Below are 17,423 nucleotides of genomic sequence, written 5' to 3'. Positions count from 1 at the left end.
AGATCCCTGTGCTGTGAGGTGGTTGATGTTCACATGTGGGGGCATTTAAGTTAGCTGCTATCCCAAAACTATTTACAGATTCAGAGGCACACCTTTATTCATTAATTAATTAAGAAAGCTCAGAAGAAAAAGTGCTATCGGTCGGTGCTAATACGTGTGACTTGGTTGGCTGGTGATTCTGGAGACGGTGACCGCCCCATTTTGTGGACCTTAAAATATGTAAGGTGATGGGAAGAATTGCTCGACGTAGTTGATTGAGGAGGAGGGACCCAAAAAGGTGGGGTGACGATGGAATAGAGTCCCCATCTCAATCCCCTTTACTTTAGATTAGATTATTATTTGCTAAAGAACAAAATGTTTATAGGGATTCCTTAATTTTATGTTTTTGCACCACACGTGTGTGCGTGTCAAACAGATATCAACTTACTGCTCACGTGGGCCACACGTCAATAAAAAGATCAAAAAAAAAAAAAAAAAGAAGAAAAGAAAGGAGCAAAGGAACAGAGAAAGATGCAGTTGCAGAGGTGATGCAGGAGATCCAATGCTAAACGATGAATGGTTGTGGGATAGGATAGGGTGCCGTACTGTATGCTACAGTTAGTACGGTGTACATAAAATAGATAAAAAAGAAAAGAAAAGAAATGTTGGCTACTAAAGTCTGATGACTGATTTATAGCCGTTGTTGACCAGGAACGGCAAGACATTCATCCATGTAAGCAAAGACCTGTCGTTTTTTGCTTACCGTGGCTCTGTTTCTTTGTCTCGGGGGCACTGAACCTCAGCCCTGGTTATTGAGGTTCTTTCTTTAGGTTATTGACGATCAAACTTTGATAATCTTTACTTCAACATAGTAAGAGTACTAATTATAACCAAGATGTATAAAACGGGAGTATTTTGTCATTCATAACCTAGATTTGTAAAGACTTGTTCTACGGATTGTGTGACGAGCATTTTCCTTTTCCTTATAACAAATATTGGTGGGTGAAACTAGTTGGAGTTTGGTTTACTAATGACGTATATCTTGTAATTATTATAGAAAGAGCTGTGGGGTTGAAGGGAAAATGACTTTGGAAATGGTTTTGATAGAACCCATTGGTGCATGAGAATGTTGGTTTCATGGCATCCGACTCAGTGTCTCCTAATGCTTTTAGACTCCCGGGGGTTGGGGGAGGGGGGGACCATCATGGCGTTTTCTGTAGAAGAAATGCTTCATGCAGGAAGTTAGGGAGTGCTACTTTGGAAGCGAATCTACAATACAAAAGGAGATATTGGAATTTTGCTTTTGTCGATCTTATGCACACTCATATTCTTTAGCCCATGTAGGGCAAGGTTGTCATTAATAGCAATACCCTTTATCCGCTGAGAGTTTGGTTGCTGGGTAGGCGATAACAGCAACGATTCACATAAACTTCGTTCTTTTTCGGATTTTTTGGGGTTTAGCCAGTGAAGGAGCAACCAGCAAGCCATGCCAAAATTTGATGTTGTCAGACGTTTTATGAAGGAGAAAATTTGTAAAGGGGTAATTATTTCATCATTTTCCTTTATGAAATAACCGAAACTGCCATTTCCATGAGTTCGTCTTTTCCTTTTTCAGATGAGGGAGATATTAGAATCAAAAGAAAAGTATAAATGCTTTTAATATCAACTGCAGATGGAGCATTCAAGATCAGTCATGCCTTTGTAACACTGGTCGGCCAGAGCAACTGGCTTTTAGAAAGGGTAAAAATAGCTGGCCATATCAAATCGCTAGGTATACATATATATATAACATTTCGCCAAATTGATGGCCACAAATATCATACAAGTTCCACAAGGCTCCCATGTGAGAAAAAACAATTAACCAGTAACAGGAAGCTTTGCGAATACTAAACTCCAATTGTTTGAAGATCAATTGTTCCAAATTTTCCATCTAAAATCGACAGTCAATAGCATACATTTCATTACTATTATTCAGGGGGAGCAAAGATTTTCCACCGTGTCATCAAGCACCGCTTGCATATAAACGAGTCCACTCCTTCGCTGCAGGGATCAATGGTAACAGAACACGATGAAGGAGAGGGTTAGTAATTTGACTCCCTGAGTTGGTGTTACAATATAAACTGATCTTTGAAGAAACCAAGTGGAGACCAACAACATTACCTGTTTCAACAGCTTCAGCCTCATTTGTCTTCCAATGCTTAGCAATGTTCTCAGAAAGTGGATCGTCGGGGTTAGGAGCACTCAGAAGTGCTTGAATGCTAACGAGGAAAACAATGCCAACAAACTAAATAATTATTGGTTCCCTCTTTTTCCCCATAAACACGTGCTAACAAACAATACAAACCATATCCCCCAATGGTTTCTTTTCGTTATTGGCACCAAGTATCGGGGAACAAAGCCTCAAATAATCCCGAGGATGCACAGGCCATTGGCAAAGAGTTTTCTGCAAGTGCATCTTGAACGGGAAATTTCCCTAGTCTAATGGCCCCAAAAGTGTGAATGTGGAGTTTCGAACTCAAGACATCCGGTCATACGTTTCACCCCAAGACCACTACACCACCCCTTGTGGCTGCCTGATGGTAGAAACGGAACTTATCCATATTCATATGTTCTCCCTATCTTTAAATGTATTTTCAATTTCATCATCTTTTGGCAGTCTAGTCTTTTGCCATTCATTTAAAACTAGACTGCCAAAAGACTTTCAGTTCTTTTTTTTGATAAGTGACTTTCTGTTTTTATTTTTAAGCCATTCCCATGGAAATAACACAAGTAAATCAGAACTCTTTCTGATAATTGTGATAAGATCATAGCTATCTATACCTCAAAAGTACAGTCCGTATTTGGAGAGCAGGGCTCCATTTGTCCTTCAGAATATCAAGGCATATCCTTCCAAGCTGCATTGAGAAACTTATTCCATAAGTGGCAAAAGATATAATAATAACTTCTTCCACCTAAAATGAGTAAAAATGTAATATAAAGTATAGCCTACCTTGTCAATGTTAGGATGATATATCTTGGTGAGAAATCGGACCTGTTGCAAGAAATATGTTTAAACACTTTAGTGAAGGCACAGAAGTGGAAAACATGGAAGCAAGCATCACAGAAACAAATGTACACCAGTAACCATGACCACATATGAAAAGGAATAAGAAGAAATATATTGACACGCAACAACTTTATTAAATTAGAGCTAGAGATACAGCAATCCATGTTCTTATAAGATGTAATACTGACAGTCAACCTACTGAAGCCTTATTTTCTCTGGGCCCCCTACTGACTACACAAAAGAATATGAAGATAAAGTATAACAATCAAAGACCAAGTACATACACTACAGTGGAAACAAATTATACACTGTCCACCCAATGAGTCTCAAAGGAGTGACTTCTAGGGTGCCAATCTTCACCTAATCTGTCTGCCAAACTTTTTTTTTTTTTTTTTTTAATAAGTTAATCTGTCTGCCAACCCTATCTGTAAGGGCCTATTCCTTAGAGCTTGTTTTGCATGAAATGAAACCATTAAGCACCTCAATCCCACCAAAAAAACTGTAGTAGTCTGTACATGAACACAGTATACCAATCCAAGCCCTGACTCCTGAGTGATACTAACAAACTCCAACAGTTGTAATTTTCTTTTATACCACATAACAAACCAGGCCACCCATTGATTCAATCCCAGAGCACATGAGCAGTCACCGGCACCAAGATGGGCATACTCACAAAAATTGATCTAAGAGATGTTCAGCAAGACACAATTCGAAGCATCACAAAAAACCAGTCATTTCTCAAGATCGAGCCTACAAACCGAATAAGCCCCTGCCCAGTGCATTAATCATTTTGGGGTACCATTTAATAAAGGAATATTTAAAGCAAAAGAGCGAGACAATAACCAAAATTCAAAATTATTAGAAGTCAGGACGGTGTTTCCTCTAAAAAAAAACCCACGTGAGCTTCCTTTTTTTTTAAAAAAAGAAAGGTATAACACTTGTGAACTTACCAAATCAAACCGTACCAAATTCAGTCTTGAAACACTAGATAGTTCATCTTTAAAAAATGTTCTTAGTTCATAAGCAGCACCATCTGAATCATAGATTCTTTCTTTATCATGTATCATATCATATTGTGCATTTCAGATAGGAAAAGAAAGAAACACGTCTCAGTAACACAAGCACAAGAATAACTCATGTAAGAAGCATATGCATTTTATATAGGCACTCCTCGGTCAGGCATTCGAGCAAATGCCACGTTGAACCCAAGCTCATCCAAAAATATGGAAACAATCTGCGCCCTCAGCTCCTATCTTCCTGCCTCTTTTTTCAGACGGTTTTTGAGTGCAGAGCCTAGAAAGCTATCGCAAGTCAAAATGACAGCAACAGGTTAACCTTTTTTTCTCCTTTTTGGGTAAGTGGCTAACCTGTTTCTTTAGGAAAGCCCTAGACTTGTGCTCTTCAACATAAGCTAGCCAAGTTTTTATGTTGAATATATATGCCAAAAATCTCGAAAGCCCCACCAACGGTAAAACCTCCAATCCTAGATGCCCTCTTTGCTTTCAAGTTTTTAAAAATCATGTGAATAACTATTAATAGTTTTGCAAATACAAGATCTGAGGGCATCCTAGTTCTGTAACTTCTAGATAAATCGAGTGAAATACAGATATTTTGTAATTCATATTATTAAGAAAACTAAGCTATGGTGTACATTATGGCTTTAAAGCTCATTGTTGTTTAAAGCACCAGGCTCATACAAGCATCATTTAAGTAACGCAAATTTTTCACATCCATGTCAAGTCAATTTTGTTCAAGTCTATAGGGGCATATTACAATGCAGGATCTTTTTTTTTTTTTTTTTGATAAGTCACAATGCAGGATCTTATCATACTTGTATACTCAATAATCATTTACTTACACTTTACAGATGGTTCTAGCTTTTTGTAATTGAAAACATTAAATGAAATATGCTATATATTTTTTTTATTGGTAAAATGTGCTTTATATTTGAACAAAGGAAACAGCCAAATGTGCAATGAGAACAGAAACATTTCATAAATGATTTCTTTTTATAAGTCAAAATTATTTCAAAGGGTTGTGGCTGATGAAGACTGAACTAGTGTCTACTTCTCATAAAGGTAGAAAGCACCAAATGGAAATGACTCCCAAATTAAACTACCTTGGGAGCAGCCATTGGATATTCTTCGGGCAAAAATAGTTCCAACTTGAAAACTCCTCCTGCATGATTTAGTAAATGAGAACACATCATGTCTAAAAAACAGTGAATAATACTTAAGGCTCCCAGATTAAAAAGATAAGAACTTCATCTATTCTTGTTTTGCCTTTGTTTTCATTGACATTCCAAATGGCATGATAATTATAAGTCCAACCATGCAAAATTCACGAAACATATAGGCAGGAAACTTAAAAAGATCATCACCATCATTTCTAAACCACACTACTACTCATTTCTATTTACCACCAAGCAGAAAATTATCACTCAAAAGCAACCATCATCTCTTTTAACCAACCGGAATAGCATTCACACACACACACAGAGTCACTACCTGCTCCAAAAAAGCAGTACAGGAAATAATGAATGTGGGGGAGATCTTTTTTTTATAGCGGAAAGATGCTTGATGAGTATAATGGCCTATTTTTAAGATGATGACTAAGATTTTCCAGCCAGAGTAATTGAAGTTTAAGACGATTAAAAACGGAGCATCTAAAACAAGTTTTCCAAAAATAATTCTCTATATATAGATAGAGATAGGATTTCTAAATGGAGATGGAAAATTAGGGCCCCAGTATCGTTTTTGAAAGCCACTAGCTCATATCAAAAGTAGAATTATTACCTCAAAAATAAAACGTTCATAGACTTCCAGAAATATTTCCATTTAAAGGTGCATATCTGACATCTCAAAACAACGTAAAAAAATTTAAAACTTTGAGATACTCTCGGCATTCAATCTCAAGAACTAAGACATCTTCGAGAATGCGCTGCCAACCAAGATACAACACCAAGATAACTATGAAGTCCAAATTGCATGCTGTTCAGCTAATTACCTTCATACGGAGACTGTGTTGGGCCAAGGATCATTACATTAAAATATCGCATATTGTCCTCCGATGGCGATGCACTAATTCCGGGCGCTGAAACCATAGATTAGAATTTAGATAGATACCCTTCCCTTACATCAGCTCAAAAGGGAATTTAGTTAATGATTTTTTTTTCACATTTTTTAAACGTAAAAGAAAATTAAAAGAACAGACTTTAACGCAAGAGTGATAAACATAAACAGATGCAGTTATAAAAATGAAAGATAAATTACTTACCTGGTTCACTCAGGAGACGCTGCGTTTCCTGTTGGATCAAGAAAAGAAAATGAGCAAATACAGTGACGATCAGACACAAAAACAAACAGAGAAACCCTAAAACTCCTTTCAGTTGCAGAAGAAGATCGAAAGCAACGAAAAAAACCAGAGCTACCAAATCATAGATTACAGCTCGGTCTAAAGGAGTCGTTCATTTTACGAAACAAAAACAGAAGAAAAAGAGAGAGACCTTTCGGTGGTTTTCTGGTGTACCAAGCAGATGGGGAGATCAAAGAATTGAGAGAGGGATCGAGGAGGAGATCGAGATACAAACCTTGATGATTCTTCGGGGTAGATTACTGTTGGCCATGTCGAGGTCGATTACAGAGCACGCAAATGACAAAGGTTTTACTGTCTAGGTAGAGCAGAGAGACGGAGAGACGGGAATAGCGTTACGATCCTGATCAGTCCTTCTTGAGGCGTTAATTTTACTTTATTATAAATATGATTAAACTATGATATTTTATACACCAAAATATTATTAAAAAGAATATTTTATTCTCCAATCGAGGTATAGACATTTAAAATCTTTAGAAGTTGCGTTAAAAGTTTTAAAAAATATTTAAAAAATTTAATAAAAAAATTAAATTATTTAGATGTTATATATTAAAATATTTTTTAATTACTTATACACTTAATAAATACTTATATTGATTAAAAATATAATCACTCATTTATAAAAAAAATATATATAAATAATAGAATATTAAAACCGCACAAACACAAGCGTAACACTTTTTTTTTTCTTTTTGCGTTTAAGACACCTTCTCGAACCAAAACTATTACACATGCTTTTATTAAAATTGTCAAATCGTCGACTCCAACTAAACCAGTTTCACCAGTCCTAACCTTTTCCATGTCAAATGGTAATCTTAAACGTGGATCTATGGTGCTGACCAAACGATCCGGCATCCCATTTTGGCATAAGGATCTTTCCTTCCTTGGGGTCGTTGAATTGATGGATTCTTGTCTTGGGATCAGTAAATTATTGTCTTGGACGATTATTTTACAACCCATTGAAAATTCAGATTCAAGAGCAGATGTCAATAGGTTGTTCCCCTTGCCTGTCCATTTCACCAATTGCTTTGGAATGCATCGTCTTCCAAAGACTGTCACGAGTTTTTCAGAAGTTGGATTCAGATTTTATACCACTTTCAAGTGCTCTCAAGTGGTAGATTGATAAACCAAACCCCCTTCGAGGAAGAAGGATTTTCCCATTATTTCACAAACATTTTACAAAATTCTTTTCATAAGTCATATTTTCGTATACAATGACCCATAGAAACCTCCCCCCTCTTGCTAAAATGATTGAAAGAGGCCGTTTTAATAGTCCTAGATTTTTCCTATTTATTTTCGTCATCATCCTTGAGCTAAATTTAGTTTTTCCCCTTCACCATCTGGCTTGTCTCTGCCTTCCTGATGATCTTCGTTGATATCCTTTTTAGTTTCAGGCTCATCCAGTTGAATTTTCTTCTTCCGAAGGAACTCGACCAGGCCTTGGAGGGAAAACTCTTCATCTTTGCTCTTCATCAGCTCTCCTGCAACTTCTGCAGGGGTGACTTTAACCTCCCCAATAAGCTCTTCAATTGCTTCAAAGAACTGATGCTGGGAAATTCTATGATAGTTGAAGGCTAACTGCTGGAATGCAGAAAATGTGCAATATGACATGTGAACGTGCATGTCCATGCGACCTGGCCTCAACAATGCGGGGTCTAGCCTGTCTTTGTGATTGGTCGTGAACACAACGATTCTTTCTTCACCACAGCAAGACCAAAGTCCATCTATAAAGTTGAGGAGTCCTGAAAGTGTCCCCTGATTTTTGTTATCTTTACCAGATTCACTCTCAGATTCTCGGTTCTGCAGATTGACACTGCAATCAATATCCTCGATCACGAGAATAGATCGATTCGACATGCTGAGTAACAGCGATCTTAACTCAGCATTGAACTGGACAGCTGTTAGATCCAAGTCGTAGATGTCATAATTTAGGTGATTAGCCATGGCTGCTATCGAGCTCGACTTTCCAGTGCCAGGACGACCATACAACAAGTACCCTCGTTTCCAAGCTTTCCCAGTTCTTCTATAGAATTCCTTCCCCTCCATAAAGTTCTTCAAGTCATCCATCAATGTCATCTTAAGCTCTGAATCCATGGCAAGCGTCTTGAAGGTCATTGGGTGATCAAGATTAATCACCCTCGAGTCCCAGAGCCCGTAAACAACTGTGTGAAACTTTATAGCCTTGCTTTCTTCTTTGATGACCTTTGCTCTGTCCAAAATGTAAGGTAAATATGAATTCAAAACCATTTCTCTATGTTTCTGATGGAAGTTTATCTCGTACGATCTCACTTCAGATCGTAGAGACGCGTTCCGATCATCCCAATTTCTGCTACGGAAATTTCTGCTACCGAATGATTCATCCTCCTTGCAAACCAATGTCCAGATTAATGGCACATCTTCATAAACATCAACTATCTCTTCATCTCTATCCACAGTGACCGCTAGTTTCGCGTCGTTCTCGCCTTTGCTCGCTTTGATTCTTTGAACGTATGGGGTCACTTTAGTGCCCAAGTAGGCATCAATTGCCACAAACAACTCGTTTGTCGAATGCCCTTGAAATTCCTCTATGACGATGGTCAGTTTTGAAGAGATTCTCCGGGAAAATCTGTCGATGCTGGAGGAGAAATAACTTCGGAGTCCATCAGGAATCAAATCATTGGCAATGCTTCGAATAATCATCGATGTGGCAACGAAAGAGGCTGCTGCAGTCAAAACTGTTGATGGATCAGACAACCTTTGTGACAACATTTTCCAAAGTAATAATACAGTTAGGTTTCGCTATCAAATGATAAAGATTGTGGATTGATGAAATTAGCTTTTGCTTTGGATTGACCGAAAGTTTTTTTGCTGATTTCTTGCCTCTGCCCTCGAATTGTTTTATAGCAGAGTTTAGCCTCGGAAAAGACTTTTCCATTTTTTGTGGTCTTTGGTTGACGTTGAAGAATTCCATTTTTAACCAGGGAACCTTTTGATTTAAGTATGACATTGACATTTCAACTTCGAAATGTAAAACATTGTAGGCAATCTCACTCTGAAATTTCATCCAATGCTTGCCCTCCAAGCAATGACGACTTCTTCGTACTTTCATGTTTGCCCTGCACGAAATGTCAATCTTCTGCCACCCCTTTAACTTAACGGTCCCGTGGAATACGTTAAAAAGGTTGTTTGGAATGGTACTCGAAGGAAAAAAGTATGTCTTATTAGGAATACCAGTTTAAAAAACAACCATGTTATTGTCCGAAAACACAAATATAGCACAATGCTCATAGGACATTTTGTAGTAAAGCATATAAAATGAAGTTCCAATGACTTCAACTCTCGTAAGGCTACAATAAAACTGCTGGCTCTAGTAGCATTCGAGTACAGCTTTATGATATTTTACTAATAACTAGGATCACATCTCATAGGGTCACGCAGACTTCGATGGTGATGTGGATAATGACAGAACATCCGCCTATGGTGCATATAATTGATGGATCGAGGCAAACCTTTTGTCCAGAAAAACAGCAAAACGAAAACGCTGAACTGCATTAGTCTAACCAGTGTTCTGCAAGCCTGCAGCAATACCCTTCATGGTCAAGATGAGGGTATCCTCTAAACCGGGGGCGTATTCGCTTGTTGGGTTCAGCTTCACAAGTTCGTCAGCCGCTTTGCTTGTCTCCATAATCTCCTTGGAGATGTGTGGCCGCACCTGCACATTATAGTTTGGATCCCTGATTCTCTTCAACGTGTAGGCTTGGCATACATTCAGGGTAGTAATGTAGGAATCACGGAGGCGGAGTCTTTGCTTCAAGTATGGGTCCCCTTCAAGAAGATCCCTGTGTCCAGCAATCTATGAGCACAGGAAAAGGAAAACTCAGTTTTTGTTATGACCAATTCATTGAAAGGTCTCATAGGGAGAAATGTAATTGTCTAGTAAACAAAACTCAACGTGTATATATTCTATCCAAATTTATTTACCTGCAGGAGAAGCCTCTTAGTTTCTTCATAATTGACCCTCAACCGCTCTCCAAATTTCCAGAGATCCTCTGAAACAAGGAGCTTGTCATACAAAGCAGCAATTCCTGGATCTCCCTTGGCAAACACCATTTCGACCAAATCAATGGTGACCCTGAAGAAAGGCCATGCATTGTACATCTCCTGCAGCATATGGAGGTTCCTAATGTCCTTCTGAATGACTTGTTTGAATGCCGCTCCAAAGCCTAGCCACACTGGAAGATGAAACCTTGTTTGTGTCCAGGCAAAAATCCATGGGATTGCACGGAGTGATTCAATTCCTCCACTTGGCTTACGCTTCGATGGACGACTTCCAATGTTCATCCGACCATATTCCAACTCTGGTGTAGCCTACGTATATAAATAGATAATGGTTATTAAGTCAAAGATGGTCTATAACGAGCTTGAAAGGAAAATAAGATTGATGCTATCTGTGCAGAATTCTTACAAGGCGGAAATATTCGACAAATCGGGGTTCGTTGAAAACAATAGAACGATATTCTTCTGTAGCAATTACGGCCATTTCATCCATCAATGCACGCCATTCTGGTTTAGGAGAAACAGGTGGGTGCATACCATGCTCCAAAGTAGCAGCTGTGAAACGCTGGAGCGTTCTAAAACACAAGTGCTCCTCTCCAAATGATCGCTCAATAACTTCACCTTGAACAGTAACTCGGAGCGATCCATGAACGGTTTCAGGAGGTTGAGACAATATGGCAAGATGGGTGGGCCCACCTCCTCTTCCAACAGTCCCACCGCGACCATGGAACATGGTTAGCTTTACACCATATTGCTTGGCAACCTTTATAAGCTCCTCTTGAGCCTTGTATAACTGCCAGGCTGCAGAGAACCGTCCTGCATCTTTACCAGAATCTGAATAGCCGATCATAACTTCTTGTTTCCCATTAATTCGATTTCTATACCAATCTATTGAGAATAGCCGAACTAAAGCAGCAGGAGCAGCCTCCAGGTCTGCAAGCTTCTCGAACAGTGGAACAACTCTTAATGGTTGCTTCACATGGCATTCACGTTGCAGGAGCTCAACTGCAAGCACATCAGATGGTGCAGTTGCCATTGAAATTATATATGCTCCAAAGTTGTCTGATGGAAGTTCAGCTATGACGTGAAATGTGTCCAGAACATCACAAATTTCCTCAGTTTTAGGAAGATCAGGTCCAAACAGTGGGCGCTTGCCACTGAGTTCAGATAAAAGCCATTCCTGTCGACGTTCTTCTGACCAGTCTCGGTAGGACCCAATTCCCAGGTGCTTGGTAATGGCATCCATGACATCAGTATGACGATCTGACTCTTGCCTAATATCAAGTCTCACAAGTGACAGTCCAAAAGTTGACACTTGCCTCAAGAAGTCAAGAAGGCTTCCATCGGCAATTGCCTGGTCACCGCATGCACAGAGTGATCTGTAACATAGTTCAAGAGGTTCCAGAAACTGCATGCAATTTGAACTTGATCAGTATCTATACCAATTGAACAATAAATATATGAAAAAGCAATTAGAAACTTCATACAATAAGAAGTACCACATTATTAGCAAATACTCTGGGTACCAAAGCCACCTAATATATCTCCTTTCATTTCTTCACTTAAGAATAATTAAGTAAAGGATGACATCATAAAAGAAACTCCAGGTTGTTTAAGAGGACCTGAGATGGCAACACAATTATAGGAAAATACCTGCTCAACGTTGGCGAAAGTTGCATCCTCTGGGATGTCAGAGTACCCATTGGCTAACAGATGACGAGAGCGTTCACGTGTTTGATAAAGCCTATCCCTCACTTCACCAAGAATGACACGATAGGGTTCACTGGGAGGAACTTGTTTCCAAAACTCTGTTTTACACAAAAAGTCAATGAGTCCTATGACAATAGAATATTTCAGGCCCCTTAATTGAAAATTCACTACACTACCACTAACAATAAGGCTGTTTTACAATCATTTTTCAAAGAGTGTCCCAAAGGGATAGAAATAAACTTGAAACAAGATTAAGCTGGATCATGGGGATATGATTAGAAAGCAAATTATCGTTGGAACCACTATTTGCATTTATTCCTTCCATTTTACTAAAGCTGAGACATTGTGGATCAAACGTGAGGAAATTGGTAAACACTTCAGGTTGGCAATTAACATTGAAACACTTCAGTGAACCATGCTTCCACAAATGGGAAGAATTTATAGGAAAGACAAAGGAGAAAAGGTCTCATGCATTGCAGTCTACCTCTCAACAGACAGTTCAATAAAGATTCAGTATTTACGTTCTAACAGACATGGAAAATACATGGAAACACCTATATTTCTTTAACTGATGCATCATATAACAAAATATACAAGAAAAAAACACACCCGACCATAGATTGATTACCTATGTAGTGTTTTGCATCTTTCTTGGAAGACCTGTGGAGTTCATCTGCACGAACTTGAAGCTCATCATTGCAGCGCCACATAGATAGCTGTAAAAGCATGAACATATATTAGCTGGTACAGATTACAAGTAATACCAAACAAAGCAATGAAGTTCTGTACAGATGATTGGAAGAAGTAGAATACCTCAAACATAAGATCCTCTATTTGGGAATAGTACAAGTTGGCAGCCATCATTCTGGCCAATAAGCAAACATCCCTTGTGACCTCAGGAGTCACCCTAGGATTACCTGCATCCAATATTTTAAAACAGTTACTAAACTGAGAGAGAGAGAGAGAGAGTCCAGCTTCTTCAACTGAAATAAACTAATTAGACCTGCCAAATTGAAAAGAACAGTCCTTTAACATTATTCCAATTAATACCATTAAAAGTAATTAAAGTGACAAATCTGAAACCCATTCCAAATTTGATAGTTGAAAGGTGTTCTGTTCATCATTTTGCTCCTTCCCAAAGAACTAAATTTATAAGAATTTTACCATCACGATCACCACCCATCCAAGATGAAAATTGAATTAGTGGGGCATTGTAAGGAACTCGTTCATTAATCCCTAGATTCTTCAAAGCTGTGTCAACACGGCGGAGAAACTTTGGAATACCCTTCCAGATTGTTTCATGGAAGTAGCTCATTCCTGCCCTCATCTCATCTTGTGGGGTTGGAGGGGTCCTCCGGATCTCATCCGTACGAAATGCAGCTTGAATCTACATGATGTCAAATAGCAGAATTAAGTGAAAACTAAGAACACAGTTGAATAAGCCAATATTTGATTCTTCTTTTTATCTTTTTATCTTCTTTTTTTTTCGGTTTTCTGGAAAAGCTTCCTGATGTGAATCCATGTTAACCTTCAAATTCATTCCATAACTTAAGTCTTCAGGGAGTTAACATGTTGTCAGCATTAACATATGTGGCAATCAACTGGTTTGCTGTAAATTACGGAGACCATTTTCCAAAAATTGTGTGCCACCATGTCTAACAGCAAAATGTGATAGCAAAATATGATGTCTAGCACCAAAATATGATGGCAAGTAAACAATTTCAAAGGATGCTGATATTCACCTCCCTTTGAAGTGCCTCATCAAGCTCTTGCTTATCATCAGGGGTAATGTCTTTGGCATACAACTGGGCCAAACAATTCCTTATCCTAATCATAAAGAGAAAGGGGAAAACATTAGGGAAAAACAAAAGAAATAGAAGTACTACAAGAATGCAAAGTTCAGTACTCTTTCCCTGACGTAAACCATAGGGCTTCTCATAAAGAATTTAGGAGTAAATTAAAGGACATAAGGAAGTTTGAATGTTGGAATGATCACCCAATATCTTAAAATAGAACCCCAGAGGGGGATGGAAAAGTTAAAATATCTAGTTGTAACTCATGGACACAAAACTGTACTGCTATAATGACTCGAGGACAAACCTTCCATGCTTCTGAAGTAAAGACCGACGAACTGATTGCGTAGGATGTGCAGTAAACACTAGATCCACAGTCTGGTTCTTCAGAGCATCAAAAACTTCTTGTGGAGACTTGTTGAGTTGCCCCACCAGTCTCTTGAGAGTTTCTTCTAGGTCTGATTCGGTTGTTGCAGAGTTTTCATCAGCAAAATCTCCCTTTTTCAACTTATTCCGTCTGCGGTAAGCAATCTGAACCGCCTCGGCCAAGTTGGCCAAGTTAAGCATGTGGGAGAAAGACTTTGCAATAACAATAGAGTCCCCGGGATCCAAGCTTGTCAACACACTTCCAAGCTCTTCTAGCTTCTTAGGATCATGGTTACCTTCATATTCGGCAGAAAGCTCGTAACACTCTTGAACCTATACAGATATTAGTAGGAGAGAAAGAGAGGAAGGAGGGAATCAATAACACTGTTGGTTAATTGCTATAATTCATTCAAGAAACTTCAAATACAAAAACAAGTCCGTTTACTTAAAAATTCGGAAGAAAATAAAAAGAGATCCTCGTGCACCCATCTTTCCATGTCAGATAAAATACAAGAATCGGTGTGACCGTATCTTAAACAGCCCTTGGTCTACCCACTTGTGACATTAATGAATCATATGCAGAAGCACGGACAACTCAAACAATAGCTCCTCGACCCCATAACAAATCAGAACTGCCTGATGTATATTTACTTTACATAATGGATTCTTATAATGACTTGAGACTCGTTCAGAGTTAAAACTATCACATTATGTTGCTGCAGATATTGCGCCTCAATGCAAACTCAAAAACTATCACTTCTCAATGCAAACTCAAGAATTGGACCTCGCGTGCGTTGATCAAAATGATATGTGAACTTCTAAAACTGATCAAACTAATAATCGTAAAAGGCCAAAATCAATCACTTACAGTTTCCTTAAGATCCTCCCCATGTAAATCTTGGAGAATATCCAGAAACCGATCCAAAAGCAGAGCGTCATACTCAATCAGCTTGTCATCCTCACTCACTTTCCCCGGAACCAAAAGCCGAAGCTGCGCGTCGATTGATGCCAGCTTCTCAAGATTCCGATTCGCCATTGCTCGCTCTCAGTCTCACCCTTTGATCACAAAACCAAGAAAAAACGTGCAAAGAGGATCAGAAAGCAAACACCCAAAAAAGCGAGGCGGAAATCTCCGTCTCAATCAAGCGCCAGAAGCCACAGATTCTGATCGTGACCCATAAAAACAGAACCTATGCAATCGAGTTTCTGATGGCTAAAGGACACGTGTAAGGAGAGTCAATGCAGCAAAACGAGAATGAAAACACACATTAAAAAAAAAAAAAACACAGAATTTCTAGGTAAGTGTGATTTTCGTAGGGACCCAGAAATAAATATTCCGGCGAGTTGTTGATGGTGGAGTACCTGAAACTGAGCAAGTGAGATTCGATACAAAAGAAGACGACGAAAACTTGGATCAGGGACCGAGTCACCGAGTGAGTGAGAGAGAGAGAGAGAGAGAGAGAGAGAGAGAGAGTTAGAGAGTTTTGAGATGCAAGTATTGCAGAAGATGCGACTTTATATAGAAAGTAAAAAAACCTGCACTTGTCGATGTCTAATCAGACTAGGCCTCTCTCTTTGCTTTGGCCGTGAATCTCCTCCCTGTGTTGGGATTTCGGTTTTGTTCTCGGAAAGAGAATATGCTCACAAAGATGCTTGGGAGATCGAATTCCTCTTTAAATTAGACTTTCACAGGGAAAGAACAAGTTGTCAAGTACAATCAAGGTGGGATTGAATTTCCTACAAAAATAGAATTTGTATTTGTTTTGCAAACGCCAACAAAGTATTATCCATTGTTCCAAAAATAGACAAATAAACATTATTACACCGAATATTAGAACATGATTGAACTTTGTATATCTATGCTTGAATTTTGTATATTTTTATGCATTTTTTAAGAAATTCTTAAATGTTAAAATATTTCAATATCTTTACATCTTTCCCATCATGTATCTTAAATTTTGGACAAAAGCTGTAAAACAAGTGGTGTAGGCTTCAACCGAGGCCAATGGTTACCGAACATAAACAATAATAATTAGTTTAGTGTTTATATAAGAGTAGTAGCATCTCTGGCGACTGGCGAGATCTTTGAGTCAATTGGCAACACTTTAATTTCTCATTAAAATAATCAAAGATTGAATCTCTCGTTCCCGTGCATCAAAAAAGAAAAGAGTAGTAGCATCTCAATTCGTTTACAATTTTGTTTTAAATGAGAGACACATTTATATAATAAAAAACCTTATACAACTCTACTTTATGAAAAAATAATTGTAAATATATTCTATTTGATATAGAGTTGTAAATTAGATAAAAGTATTGCATATTTATCATTACTACGTTTAAAGTCACGTGGGTTCTATATTTATTTACTTTTTTTAAAAAGATTGTACACTATTTACTTAGTCTACAACTATAAATATTATTTTATTTTATAAATTACTAGGTAGTATTAGAAAGACAGGATTGGGCAGTGTTGAAAACAAAATAACAGGTGAGGCCTCATAGGCAATAAGTAAATGAGTACTGCTAGAGTTACCGAGTGTGACTCCCGTATTGTTACCGAATGTGTGTATTTTATTTTTATTCATTTTTTTATATTCTTAAATATTTTTTTTAAATCACAACATCACTTAAAAAAATTTACTTAGCAAAGTAAATTCGTATTTTGCTAAGTAAATTCGTATTGTTGGAACTAATTAAAAATAAAATGATTGAAAAATAAATAAATAAACAACCAATCAATTTGTTTCTTTCCTTGTAAAAAAGAAGAAGGCAATATAGTTGTAATTAAATCCTCATCACCAACACCTGTGAATTGTTTTCTAAAGTTATTGATGAAAGAAATTAAAAAACAAAAAAAGTTACCATCATTAATCATCATATGATTTACTTTTGGAATATGCCCTTGTTTGAATTACACTCCATCCATTTGATTTATTTTTCTAGGAGTAGTGGTTTAAAACTTTCATTCGGGAGTTAATTTGATGTTCCTTGTTTTATAATTAAGCTTTTTGGTGACCCTACTAATCTTTGTAACCAAAATATAAATAAAAAAAATAAAAAACAAATAAACTATTCTAGCATGTTGATGTTTGTAAGCTTAATTTTTTTTTTATCATCACTGT

General features: G+C 37.8%; 3 protein-coding genes across 5 annotated transcripts; all 3 read right to left on the bottom strand.

The window, feature by feature from the left end:
* Positions 1–1,730: 1,730 nt before the first annotated feature.
* Positions 1,731–6,776, bottom strand: LOC122290176 (ubiquitin-conjugating enzyme E2 36). The gene is made up of 8 exons (XM_043097753.1): positions 6,615–6,776; positions 6,302–6,329; positions 6,032–6,118; positions 5,145–5,203; positions 2,969–3,010; positions 2,800–2,873; positions 2,140–2,237; positions 1,731–2,019 (listed from the first exon to the last, which is right to left on the bottom strand). Exons 1-8 carry the CDS (start codon positions 6,648–6,650, stop codon positions 1,982–1,984), a joined length of 462 nt encoding a protein of 153 aa, XP_042953687.1. The 5' UTR covers positions 6,651–6,776; the 3' UTR covers positions 1,731–1,981.
* Positions 6,777–7,115: 339 nt separating this feature from the next.
* LOC122289643 (AAA-ATPase At3g50940-like) lies at positions 7,116–9,437 on the bottom strand. The gene has a single exon (XM_043096819.1). It carries the CDS (start codon positions 9,143–9,145, stop codon positions 7,700–7,702), a length of 1,446 nt encoding a protein of 481 aa, XP_042952753.1. The 5' UTR covers positions 9,146–9,437; the 3' UTR covers positions 7,116–7,699.
* Positions 9,438–9,574: 137 nt separating this feature from the next.
* LOC122289642 (phosphoenolpyruvate carboxylase, housekeeping isozyme) lies at positions 9,575–16,018 on the bottom strand. 3 transcript variants are annotated; one of them, XM_043096816.1, is made up of 12 exons: positions 15,838–16,018; positions 15,664–15,709; positions 15,170–15,357; positions 14,243–14,634; positions 13,885–13,969; positions 13,307–13,529; positions 12,956–13,059; positions 12,771–12,858; positions 12,086–12,240; positions 10,842–11,840; positions 10,358–10,744; positions 9,575–10,229 (listed from the first exon to the last, which is right to left on the bottom strand). In XM_043096816.1, the coding sequence occupies exons 3-12, from the start codon at positions 15,335–15,337 to the stop codon at positions 9,933–9,935; spliced, it is 2,898 nt and encodes a 965-aa protein (XP_042952750.1). In that variant the 5' UTR covers positions 15,338–15,357; positions 15,664–15,709; positions 15,838–16,018; the 3' UTR covers positions 9,575–9,932. The 3 variants fall into 3 exon arrangements, with proteins under 3 accessions (XP_042952750.1, XP_042952752.1, XP_042952749.1); XM_043096818.1 differs by lacking the exon at positions 15,664–15,709; XM_043096815.1 differs by lacking the exon at positions 15,838–16,018 and having other exon boundaries at positions 15,664–15,823.
* Positions 16,019–17,423: the final 1,405 nt, after the last annotated feature.

The sequence above is a fragment of the Carya illinoinensis genome, chromosome 12 (assembly GCF_018687715.1).
Source record: "Carya illinoinensis cultivar Pawnee chromosome 12, C.illinoinensisPawnee_v1, whole genome shotgun sequence".
NCBI lineage: Eukaryota > Viridiplantae > Streptophyta > Magnoliopsida > Fagales > Juglandaceae > Carya > Carya illinoinensis.
The sequence above is the reverse complement of the archived record's forward strand: the minus strand, read 5'-3'. Positions and strand labels throughout refer to the sequence as shown.